We start from the raw sequence: 13,071 nt of genomic DNA, 5'->3' as shown, positions 1-13,071 counted from the left end.
ATTTATAATTTCTTGCGATTTTGACATTAGGATGTCAAAAGTAGAACTGATTTTCAGATCTCTCGAATGAAACTGTAGATGCCTGAAACTGGTTTCAAGCCTGAAACTAATTTGTGATTAAAACGGTTTATTATTTATCATCTAAATTACATTTAACAAAATAGCCATATTAAAAATGACCTCATGGTTGGATATAAAATACTGTAGGATCAGGATTTGCTGTTAAGAAGCTAATCAGGTCAAATGCCTGGAAACGATGCCTTATGAGGAACGGCTTAGGGAACTGGGTATGTTTAGCCTGGAGAAGAGAAGGTTAAGGGGGGATATGATAGCCATGTTCAAATACTGTATATAAAAGGATGTCATATAGAGGAGGGTGAAAGGTTGTTTTCTGCTGCTCCAGAGAAGCGGACACGGAGCAATGGATTCAAACTACAAGAAATTCCACCTAAACATTAGGAAGAACTTCCTGACAGTAAGAGCTGTTCGACAGTAGAATTTGCTGCCAAGGAGTGTGGTGGAGTCTCCTTCTTTGAAGGTCTTTAAGCAGAGGCTTGACAGGCATATGTCAGGAATGCTTTGATGGTGTTTCCTGCTTGGCAGGGGGTTGGACTGGATGACCCTTGTGGTCTCTTCCAACTCTATGATTCTAAGTATATTTGACATATTTGGGGTTGGGGTGTCTGTCGGATCCCTGTCTCTGTGATGTACAAAGGGACCAATCAACATAAATTAAAGTGCTTAAAAAAGGTATACTGAAATAGCAATAGGCATGTCAAAATATTTTAAAAGATAGTGCTATTTAAAAACTAGCCCCCCCCCAAAAAAAGACAAAGATTTGTGAAACAAAATAAACTTTACTAACATTGCTTCTTAGACTTGTCAGTAGCTTGTTACCAAGTGACTTATACTGTACAACATATTTTAAAATATTAATATAAATACATTATACCATAAAAACAAAACAACACTCCCCCCCCAACCAAAAAAAGTGCTGTGTATGCAAACCTTCCTTGTTATGGCAGAAAGCTAATTATAAGCTTCATTTTTAGAATTGTCCTGGCTTTTCAGACAGCTAAATATTAATTTCTTTCCATCGGAGATGAACATGTATCTGTCTACAGTGAGAATAAAAAAAAGGACAGGCACAGCACCTTTATTATTAAAGCACAAAGGGACTGTCCTCCTTCAACAGGTGTCCAAATGTGTGCACATCAGAGCAGCAGGACAGCATTTGCTGTCACTAGTTTCTCTAGTTGTGGAGAGGAATGTGCATTCGAACACATGTCTCACTGGAAGTAAATCAGGGCTGACAGATTGTGGCATTCTGTTATACATTCTGTTTTCTCTCTCTGCTTATCTCGTGCAAGAGTCTCTCTGCATCCAGCCCTTTGTGCAATAGTTTTCTGCATCCCTCACCGCCACAGAAAATAAATTAAAATCAGATACACAGAGGTTTCAGGATAACTATCCACACCCAGACGAGCAATAAAATCCATCTTAGAAAAAGAACACGATGGATTGTCACAGCTCGTTTGTCAAAAAGAAACCAAGAACAACATGGAAATGGTACCTCAAAAATGCATTTTTGGCAACTCGAACTGAAAGCTTGAGGTTTCTTAAAACTGTTAGACAGAAAACTAGATCCTGTCCAAAGGCATCCACCTTTGAAAAACTCTTCCCATTACGGGGCTGGGAGGTGGGGGGTGGAATTTGGCCAAAAACAAAGAACTCCGGAAGATCATGGTTCAGCAACTGATGTCAACTAGATTTAGAAAAGGAGCCCTTGATGTACTTCGGATGTTGCACTTAGAAACTGACGGAGCAAATTCCGCAAAGCCATGAGATGGAAGCCAAATAGCTGGGGAAATGCCTTTGCCCAAGGGGGACACTTTATACCAACAGTACTTACTGGGAAAGCTCAACTCCTGTGCCCTAGATGCTCTAGAGTAAATGGAAGAAAGAGGGCATGCCGTAAGATAGAGGTTGAAAAATTGGCTTTCTAACTAGGGGTCAGCTGGGCAAACTATTGCCGGGTTGGGGGGGGGAGAGGCAGTTCCAGAGCACAGAAGTTTAGCTACCTTCTTGCCCTGCTGTCATTAATATTTTTTGTTTCATTTTGTTTTTGTTTTATGGGTTTGGCAACCTTTCCCTGCCACTGTTGTTTCTCGAAAATGAATGGTATTTGTGTATAGAAGCCTTCTTTTGATATACTTATTCACTGCTGCATCTGCTAACAGCTTTAGTTCTAGATCAGGGAACCCCAAACTAAGGCCCAGGGGCTGGATACGGCCCAATCGCCTTCTAAATCCGGCCCGTGATGAACGGTCCAGGAATCAGCATGTTTTTACATGAGTAGAATGTCCTTCTATTTAAAATGCATCTCTGGGTTATTTGTGGGGCCTGCCTGGTGTTTTTAAATGAGTAGAATGTGTCCTTTTATTTAAAATGCATCTCTGGGTTATTTGTGGGGCATAGGAATTCGTTCATTTCCCCCCCCCAAAAAAAAATGGTCCGGCCCCCCACAAGGTCTGAGGGACAATGCTGAAAAAGTTTGCTGACCCCTGTTCTAGATTATGTAAACACTATTGACAGGAAGCTTCATAAAGTACTACTGTAAATATCATAGCATCTTACATAAAACAACTAAAATACAATTTTAAAAAATACAATTTTTAAAACCCCGTATGAAATAAAATAAGCAGATCTAGAAAATGTTTTTTTTTTAAAGTGGATCAGGAAGTCTGGGGAAAGAAGATTTGCCCTCTCCTGGTACCAATATGCTACCAGAGAAGGGGCCAGGCAAACTTCTCTGGGGAGAGCATTCCATTTTGGAGGAGCTATTCCTGAACAGGTTCTTTCCTTGGCCCAAAAAAGCATGAGAGACAAAACTGAGCCTTGAGACTTCCAGGTCCACTTTCTGGAAACTGCGCTCCAGAAAGGATCAGAGCCATCAACATTGGATGGCATGGCTCTTTAAAATGCCCTTGTGCATTTGGAGGAGGGTGAGGTTTAAGCCACTGAAAGTGAACAATATGCTTTTTAAAAAATGTTCCCATTTCTGTTCCCAAGGGCAGGAAAGGGGATTCCCAGCTCCAAGGGCTGACAGGAGGTTCTGTGTTTATAACAGGCTGTTAACTTTCTAGACTAGTTTTTAAAATACGGTAAGGACACATGTTGACCCATTCCCAGGCCTGGGGGCTTGACAACAAAACTTCATTTTGCTTTATAGACTTGACACAGATAATTTATTATAATGTCTTGTTGTTCACCATCATGCTTTATATCATGTCGTTGAATTTACATTTCAGTGTACATGTGCCTCCTCCTCTGCATGGCAAATCTGGGAGGGATGTTTAGTGTTAAAATCCCCCCCCCCTTTCCCGGGGGTTATCTTAGAATACTTGAGAGCAGAATGAGCATTGAATTGGGCAATCTGTAGTTAAATTATAATGGTGCTTATTCTGGTTCAATAAATATAGCTTTGCAGGGACACAAAGTGAGAGCTGGACGATAAAGAAGGCTGATCGCCGAAGAATTGATGCTTTTGAATTATGGTGCTGGAGGAGACTCTTGAGAGTCCCATGGACTGCAAGAAGATCAAACCTATCCATTCTGAAGGAAATCAGCCCTGTGTGCTCCCTGGAAGGACAGATCGTGAAGCTGAGGCTCCAATACTATGGCCACCTCATGAGAAGAGAAGACTCCCTGGAAAAGACCCTGATGTTGGGAAAGATTGAGGGCACAAGGAGAAGGGGACGACAGAGGATGAGATGGTTGGACAGTGTTCTCGAAGCTACGAACATGAGTTTGACCAAACTGCGGGAGGCAGTGGAAGACAGGAGTGCCTGGCGTGCTGTGGTCCATGGGGTCACGAAGAGTCGGACACGACTAAACGACTAAACAACAACAACAAGGGAAACAAAAGAAAAAAGAATAATACCCTGCCTTAATGATGGAGTCATGGATCAAATAAAGGTTTTTTTTGTGTGTGTGTCAATATGCAAAACGTCCATTCAAAAGTGGGCTGCCTGTTCAATGCAGAAATGTATCATCACAAGGACATATCTGTCATATTTCAAAACTCTGAAATAGAGAAGCAGAAACCACTCTTTCCTTGCTAATGACAGTGAAGACCAAAAAAAACATATATATATTTATAAACTTTTCAGATCTCTCCTTGTAACCATGAGAACTAGCAGCATGCTATTTTGTTTTCAATTTCAAAGGAAACCTTTAACAATCATTGTTTCAATATCTGTATCAGTTGTGTATAACTTGTTCTCTCATTTTGTATAGGCTAGAACAGGCCTGGGCAACCTTTTCCACCCCAGGGGCAGTATTCCTTTCTGAATAACCTTCCAGGGGCTGCATTTGAAGGGTGGGGGCAGAGCCAAGAGTGGATGGAGCAACAAATGTGAAGTTTATTTTATTTAAAATAAAAAAATTCCTTCAGTAGCACCTTAAAGACCAACTAAGTTTTTATTTTGGTATGAGCTTTCGTGTGCATGCACACTTCTTCAGATACAGTGAAATGGAAGTTTCCAGGCACTTATGTAGAGAAGGGGTGGGGAGGGGTGGGGATGGGGAGGGGGGATCACTCAGAAGGGTGGTGGAAATGGGTGATTGACTGACTGATAGCTGTTGATGACCGCAAACGACTGCAAATGGTTTTGCATGAAAAAGCAAGGGTTGAGATGGCTGAAGATCGCTTATCATGTATAATGAGATAAGAACCCGATATCTCTGTTCAAACCAGGTCCCTCCATGGTTTTGAGCTTGGTGATAAGTTGCAATTCAGCAACTTCTCTTTCCAGTTTATTTCTGAAATTCTTTTGTAGTAAGACAGCTACTTTGAGATCTTGTATAGAATGTCCTGGGAGATTGAAGTGTTCTCCTACTGGTTTTTCTGTCTTCTGGTTCCTGATGTCAGATTTATGTCCATTTATCCTTTGGCGTAGGGTTTGGCCTGTTTGTCCAATATAGAGAGCTGAAGGGCACTGTTGGCATTTGATGGCATACACAATGTTAGAGGATGAGCAATTAAATAGTCCTGAGATGGTATGTTGGATGTTGTTGGGGCCAGTAATGGTGTTGTCTGGGTGTATGTGGCAGCAAAGTTGGCATCTGGGTTTATTGCAGGCTCTGGTACCAGTGTCCATGTTAAGTCTGGTGGTTGTATTATTGTGGGTGAGGAGTTGTTTAAGATTGGGTGGCTGTCTGTAGGCAATGAAAGGTCTTCCTCTTTAGTTATTTGTTTTATAAAATGTATATACAGCTTGATTTAAAAAACAACACCAACAACCTCCAAGCGGTTCATAAGAAAAGAAAAAGACAATGAAATCATCCCTGAAAACCTTTGTACGGTAGGCTAGGCTAGTTTCTATGCAAGCTCTTAAACCCCTCTCTGTTCTCCATCTAAGGAAGCCAGAGCAATGATCAGACTTCAAGCACACATTTGAGCCAGGCAAAAACACTCAAGGGAGGAGTGAAGCAGGGACACTGAGTGGGGTGTGTCCTGGGGAGAGTCCCAAAGGCCACACTGAGAGGTATTTGGCCATCGGGAACTGAGAGCCCCCACCCCTGGGCTAGAAGACAATGCTACTTATTTCATCTGCAGACAAAAGCACCTCTGAGCTTCACAATATTTCCTGCCTCATTTTCTAGTTCTCTGAAAAAAGTAAGGCTACAGCAGCAGGGCCTCCACACACAGAACCTGAGCCCCCATGTTGCCATCGTTCTTCAGGGAGAATCTTTGTTCTTTTCCCAAGCATGAAGTCACCGCTATCGATTCCAGTTGCTGGAATCACCTGAGTCTGTTAACATTTAATAGAGATGCTCCTTTGAGTCATAGCTTGGGTTTTGCTATCGCAATCACGGGAGTTGGCTTGGCCTTGGCTATGGAAGACTCCCAGTGCATCCAGCACGGTACAGCTTCCATCCCTTCTTGTACACTTCATCATAAGCAAGGTTTTACAGCACAGCACGCTTACCCGAGGCGGTCCTTTAACTTCTTCCATATGAAGGAATCTGTGCCTTGAGGACATCACCCCCTCTCACTGCATACTCCACCAGGGCCATACATAATGCCACACTGAAGGGGCTGAGGGGCAAAACAGGGGTAACATGAAAAAGATTTGTCACATGTACCGGTACATTTCCTACCAAGGCCTTCTGTTAAGATCTGCTGAAATGGCCCAGAAAAGAGGAGACTGAGAGGAGATATGATAGCCATCTTTCAATAGCTCAAGGACTGTCACATAGATGAGGAAGCCAGCTTGTTTTCCTTTGCTCTGGAGGTTAGGAGTGGACAAGGGTGGCCCCCAACAGATTAACCCCAAAGGAAGCAGGCCTACCCTATTGAGTGGCAGGGGCTCTCAGAGATTTCACACAGGGAGCTAGAAATGCCAGCAATTGAATCTGGGACTTTCCAAGTTCAAAACCTGTGCTCCGTCACAACCCTTTAAGTTACCCAGCTCTTTTGCATTGTCTTTTGTTGCAAAGTATACATCAGAAATTGAACAAAAGGAAGTTGGAGGGACTGAATACCATAACAATGGAAACCATTCAGGTGAGCAGCAAAATTTTCCCTAGCACTGTGGGAAGCAGAAGTCTCCTGCAGGAAGTGGGATTGATTAGCAAAAAGATCCAGAATTAATTGTCCTTCCAAGAGAACTGGGCAATCATGAAAGTGGCAATTAGAAGGCCATAAATCTGAACAACAGCTGCTTGAAGGAGGTTCTTGAAGGGGATTTGAGGGAAATTTGATGTCAGTCACAGAAGGGAAACTGGAGAGGTGGAACTCAGAATTTTCCTTCAGTCTCCCTATGCACATGCATGCTCTTAGAGTCCTCAGCATCTCAAGGGTGTGTGTGTGTGTTTTCATAATTGCTCTATCTTAGCCATCTAGCCTGGATATATCCATATGGCCTGAATGAATGCTGGCCTCTGCCGCACCGTTGCATTTCAGCTGGGAAAACAGAATCATTTTAAAAAAGAAGAAGAAGAAGGAAGACATTTCAGAGAGAGAGAGAGAGAGAGAGAGAGAGAGAGAGAGAGAGAGAGAGAGAGAGAGAGAGAGAGACTCACTATGGGTGTGTTCACATCCCCCCTGCCAAGTGCAATGAAGTTTTTCTCCATATATTTCATAGCTCTTCTCCCCAGCTCTTCACATTGGCAAGTCAGGGTTGGGGGTGTCTTTACCCCCCCACACACAGGCATTTTGGATAACCTTCTATGAACACATATTAAAAACCCCACACTGGAAATACAAAGTGCCCAGTAAATGGGAGTGTGGACACACAGCCATACTCTCCATTTGTCAAACACTGAAAAGCCCAGGATCCATCATTGCATGCTGGTGTCACATCACCAACAAAATTCAACTGCGGTAGGTGGCTGCATCTTGGGAACCTAGCAAACTCCCATGACTGAATCATGCAGCTTCAATCTGGGGAATTATTGAAAGGGGGGGCAGATCCTCTTCCTGTGGCAAATGAAGCCACCAGGGCTTAGTTGAGTTCCCACCACCTTTGCATCTTTGAGTGTAACCCTGCATTTCTTCCAAATATAAATGAAAGTAAAACCCTGCACTTGGGGAAAGTGTCATGGGGAGGACAAAATATATCTTTCTACCCATAATACTGCCAACCTACCGGTAGCAGTTCAAAAGCATGTCAAGTGCAAGTAGATAAATAGGTACCGCTCCGGTGGGAAGGTAAATGGTGCTTCCCTGCACTGCTCTGGTTCACATACAAATGCTGGCTCCCTCGGCCAATAGAGTGAGATGAGCGCCGCAACCCAGAGTCGTCCGTGACTGGACCTAATGATCAGGGGTACCTTTACCTCCACCTTTACCCATAATACTAAGTAGGCAAGGTCTCATTCACAGATGCCATGCCTTGGGCTTGTGTCTGTTCAGTGTCTCCTGGTTAGCTAAGCGCGACAGCTGCTTTCTTATTACATTTATGTGGGAGTTACATTCCAAGGCACCACACACACATGTGAAGTTTCGTATATTTGAAACACCATTGGATAGGGCTGCAAACACTCTACAGTGGCATCTCGGGTTAAGAACTTAATTCGTTCTGGAGGTCCGTTCTTAACTTGAAACTGTTCTTAACCTGAGGTACCACTTTAGCCAATTGGGCCTCCTGCTGCTGCCACCGTGCCGCCGCACAATTTCTGTTCTCATCCTGAAGTAAAGTTCTTAACCCGAGGTACTACTTCCAGGTTAGTGGAGTCTGTAACCTGAAGCATCTGTAACTCATGGTGTCTGTAACCCCAAGTACCACTGTATTCCACCCCTTTTTGTGACTTTTTTGGGGTCACCTCTGAGATCGGGCTGATGCACATATCTTAAACACACGTAAATGGGGAGCTGCCCATATTCAGGTGTCTGTCCTGTTCATATCACAACAGAAGTGACTCCAATGGTCGTCTAGCCCAGCTTCCGCAATGCAGGAATCTCAGCTAAAGCACATGAGGTCACCACCTTGTTGAAGCTGTGCAGGTCTGGGTCTGTTTAGGGCTTGGATGGGTGACAGCCTTGGAACTACACCTTGAGTTTCATGACAGAAGAAAGATGGGATAGATGATGATGGTGGTGGTGGTGGTGGTGATAATAAATGGAGTGGGTGAAAGGAGCAGAATTATTCCCCACATTACTTGGCTGAACATGGAAGCACAGAAGTTTCTTTCTCAGCCTGGTGGGAGTAAAGGGCCTATAGCAGGGGTAGGCATCCGTGGGCCGGATGCAGCCCAATCACCTTCTCAATCCGGCCCGCGGACGGTCCTTTTATTTAAAATGCATCTCTGGGTTGTGTGTGGGGCATAGGAATTTTTCAATTCCCCCCCCCCCAAATATAGTCCAGCCCACCACATAGTCTGAGGGACGGTGGAGCAGCCCACAACTGAAAAAGGTTGCTGACCCCTGGCCTATAGTAACAAGGTCTGGTCTGAGGGAGGAAGGCAACAGCATGCCTAAGGTTCAGATCCGCTCAGCCAGGGGTGGGGGACCTGTGTCCCTCCAGATTCTGCTGCACTACACCTCCCCATTCAACCCTGACCATTGGCCATTTTGGCTGGGACTGATGGGAGTTGGAGATCCACAGGTTCACTGCCCTGCCCTCACCCTTGCACACATTTCATTGTAGAAATTGCTCACCTGCCACTGTAGGCATGAATGGGAAAGGGGCCAAAAGCAGCCACTCCTGCCACATTTCGATTGTTTCTGTATCATGCTTCTTTGTGCAGATCATGTGGACTATACAGTAAGCCTGCAACTCACACACATTTAACTTGTGCACCTTCAGCTTTACACGGGGGGGGGAGGGGGGAATCAGAAAGGGGGCAGGCTTCTGGGAATAATATGACTTTGGCAATCCCACCCACCATTGAACCCAATGTGGTTTGGCTATACGAGATTTTGGTTTTAGGCATGATCCCTGAAAGGTATCCACCATGTAAGCTGCAGGCTTGCTGGGCTTATAAGAAGAGCAAAGTTGGATCTGGTGAAGAGCCCATCTAGGGCAGCAGCATCCCATTCTCATGGTGGCCAATCAGATGCTCATGGGAAGCCTGCAAGGAGGACGAGGGCAAACGTGTCCTTTGGGCAGTGGGTGGATGAGGACTTAAAATGTCTAGCCCCCCCCCCACTTTACTGAGTGACTACACTATACTGCTAACTAACCATCCTAGAAAGACAATCGATTCCTGTCATTTTTTGTTTCATACACAGTATTTCAATTCTGCAGAAGAAATATTTTATTTGCATTGGAGACTGGAAGTAACCTTGGAAGGAAATTCCGTTTAAATGAATGGGACTTAACTTCCAAGTAAATCTGATCCCTTTGTCCCTCCCTCCCTCCCTCTCTTCGACACACACACACAGAGAGAGAGACACACAAAATTTTATCCATACCATTAATTTGTTCAGGCAGCATTTCTGTTCAAAAGTAAGCCCCATTGAGTACAGCTGGACTTACTCCCAGGTAACTGTGTATAGAATTGTATCCTGCAGCTTCTTTTACGCAACGGGGCCTTAAGTTAAATGTGTTTCTTTAAGACTATTTAGGCTCTGCTACATTACTGCAATATGGACTGAAAGCGAAAAGACGTTTCGATCTTTGAGTGCATTAAATGGTTACCTTCCCATTTCCCTTTAATGTGTTGGAAAAGAAAGATTCCTCTGCGGATATCTTCGTAATATGCAAAATGCAAATTCATTCCCATTTAATTGATTAGTGCGCATCGGGGGACAATTATTTAATGGCTTGACAGCCCGTCTAATTATCTGTCTGTGCGTCTGGCTCTCCAGATACAGAACTCGAACCGGGAATCGGGCAGCATCGCTTGCTTTCGGCGGGTGGTGGCTCAAACCGGGCTTTAGGAACATGCTCCCTGCTGCATTTCCCCAGAGGGTGGCGGGGCGGGGAAGAGAGAAACGTGGCCCCCATCGCTGGGCACTCAGCCCCTGTTTCCGCGAGGACCGGGCGCGCACAACTGCACGTGGCCGGAGATGCTCCCTCGAAGAAGCCGCTCCCCGCGCCGGCATCTCGCCAAATCGCCCTGAACTTTGCCAGTGACTGCAGGGAAGCAAGCTGCATGCATCCCTGCTCGAGGGTGGATCTGACAACTGCAAGAGCCCTTCTCGGTTCCAATTAGCCAAAGGAAAGAGGGAGGGAGTGGAGGTGAGCTGCGGATTGGCGGGGGTGGGGGGGGGGAAGGAAGGAGTTGCTTGGCAAGTCCGAGCAAGGGGCTGAGTTCTGGAGAGGACCGAAGAGGGTTGCTTCGCCTTCTCTCCTCCAGCACCCGCTTGCGCGCACGCACCCCCTCGCCTCTGAAGGAATTTCCTTGCAGCGAGCGAAAATCGCAGCCTCTTCCTGGACTCGAGTCGCAGAGTTTGCTGCCACCGAGCCCAACAAGACGCAACAACGCAGCCCACTTGACGCCTTGCTTGTGCAGAAACCCCCACCGTCTTAGGGAGGGCGCCTTCTTTTCTTCCTCATTCTTCCTTTCTTTCATGATATTTGCCAGAAGAGGAAGAAGAAAATGACTGTTTCTCTGGAGATCCCTGAATTTCTTCTCCTGAAGGATTTCCCATAAAATGCTCCACGGGGAACCTGGGGTGGGAAAGATCTAAGTACTCTTCGGAGTGAAAAGTGGAAATTCTGAGCTTTGCTATTATCGATTTATTAACCCATTAAAACAAAGAACATCCTCATTATTCTGGGGCAGCATGGCAGCTACAGACCTCTTCATTTTGGCACTGTCTAGTGTTTTCCTAGACTTCTGGAGTCCGTGCCACACGACAGACACAAGCCAGCCAAGGTTACGCCTGTCACATAAAGGTAAGGCAACTTCTGTATTTGTGTGTGAAATGCTTTTTTTTAAAAAAAAAAAAGAGGAAAAAATGCCCTCATTGGCATGGAATTGTGCCACCAGCCGTAAGTGCCATTTCCCCCCAGGCGTTTTTTTAAAGACTTGCCTTCACGGGACAGCTTCGTTTCCACTCTTGGCAAACACGTGCACCTGCGGTTGTACTTAACCAGCCAGGAACCTGTGTGTCTTGAAGATGCAGACAGCAGAGAGTGAAACTCTTTCATTCACGTTCACCCTCAGCAAGTGTGATCAAGTCTAGATGCTGTGATGTAGCAGTCTCTTTAAGATGATCAATTACCGTGCAAAGTGGGGATGTCTGAATTCTAGGAGTTTACCCCTTAAAAACGTAAAGTTCAGGGAGGGATGTACTGAGACTTCTCTCTATTGTGAAGCTGCATCCTGATTCAGGAAGAACCAGCCCGAGCAAGCAGATCAACTTTGCACTTCCGTGCTCCCCAAAATAATCATTAGGCCACCCCAAACTTGTGTATATATTGCCCTGCCATTGAAAGACTGATCGCCATTAAGAATTAGCAAGCTAAATTGAATCTCCCTTTTTGGATCTAGTCTGGGTATTTGGCAGAGTGGGGGGTGGGTTGGATTCCTAAGCCGCCAGATGAATCATCTTCCAAACGAACAAGTGTCATCACACTGTAATTAAGCTGACTGACTGCCAATAGTAGTCTGCTTCCAGCTTAAATATATAGCCCAAAGTCAAATGTTACTTGACTAGAAAATATTTGTGCCTTTCTGAACTGTTTCTCAACTCTCCAGGTTGAGTGAAGGCAGAGTGTCAGAAAGAAACCACCTCATCTCCCCAAATCCCAGAGTTTAAAACCGTGCATCTGCTGATATTTCATCTCTGCAGAATGCCTGCAGCAACCCAGGAAGTTAGACTCTCATTTGCTCATGATGGGGTTTGGTCCAAAGCTGCTTTGACAGAGAGGCTAACCTGTGGCTTCTAGGGAGCAGGGGCAGGGCTGAGCATTTGCCTAGTTCCTTGCAGAGGCAGCATATGTTGAAAAGTTATAAACCCAGGACCTCTGGGTAAACATGCCTGCACCCTGACTTGCACTACAATGGTCGCAACAGATGGTGCTTAAATGTCCAAATACCAAATCTACATTGAGCCTCATCCTATTCATGTGTAAGGAAGTGTCATTGTGTTCAGTTGGGCTTCTTACCAAGTTAATGGCGATAATGCTGCAGCTGTATCTGCTTACCCAAAAGAGAGTGTACAGACATTTACTTGGGAGCTAAGCCTCATCAAACTGTGTGGGGCTTGCTTCTGAGTACGCACAGAGGGGTCCTGGCTGTTAAGGCTCCACACCTGTGTTCACGTTCTTGGGAATAAACCTCATGTCGTTCAGGGCACTTTGCTTCTGAGTAAGCTGGTGCCCTTCAGATGCTTTGGACTATAACTCCCAGCAGCTGTGCTGGTCAGGGTTGATGGGAGGTGTAGTCCAAACATCTGGAGGGCACCCAGCTTGGCAAGTACTCTTCTCAAACCAAACTGTAGTCAATCAAACTATTTAACAGGTTAGGCTTCAGACATTAGAAAACTGCTGCATTAATCTTAAAGTGTTTCTCAGATTTCTTCTTTCTGATCACCAGTTGGAATGTTGAAGATACGTAATATTTTTGTCACTACGGAAGCTGAGTAATGTGCTTTGCACAGGGATGATACTG

At 45.0% G+C, this 13,071-nt stretch overlaps 1 protein-coding gene across 2 annotated transcripts in view; it reads left to right on the top strand.

The window, feature by feature from the left end:
• Positions 1–10,355: 10,355 nt before the first annotated feature.
• Positions 10,356–13,071, top strand: part of SEMA3E (semaphorin 3E) — a 165,507-nt gene continuing 162,791 nt past the window's right edge. The window contains exon 1 of one of the 2 annotated variants that reach the window (XM_035138053.3): positions 10,356–11,351. In XM_035138053.3, the coding sequence (XP_034993944.2) occupies positions 11,240–11,351 (112 nt within the window). In that variant the 5' untranslated portion in view covers positions 10,356–11,239. The remainder of the gene's footprint in view (positions 11,352–13,071) is intronic. The other variant, XM_035138052.3, reaches the window with a different exon arrangement.

This window comes from Zootoca vivipara, chromosome 5, assembly GCF_965207765.1.
Source record: "Zootoca vivipara chromosome 5, rZooViv2.hap1.1, whole genome shotgun sequence".
Classification (NCBI taxonomy): Eukaryota; Metazoa; Chordata; class Lepidosauria; order Squamata; family Lacertidae; genus Zootoca; species Zootoca vivipara.
Note: the sequence above shows the minus strand (reverse complement) of the source record. Positions and strands in the feature narration are given on the sequence as shown.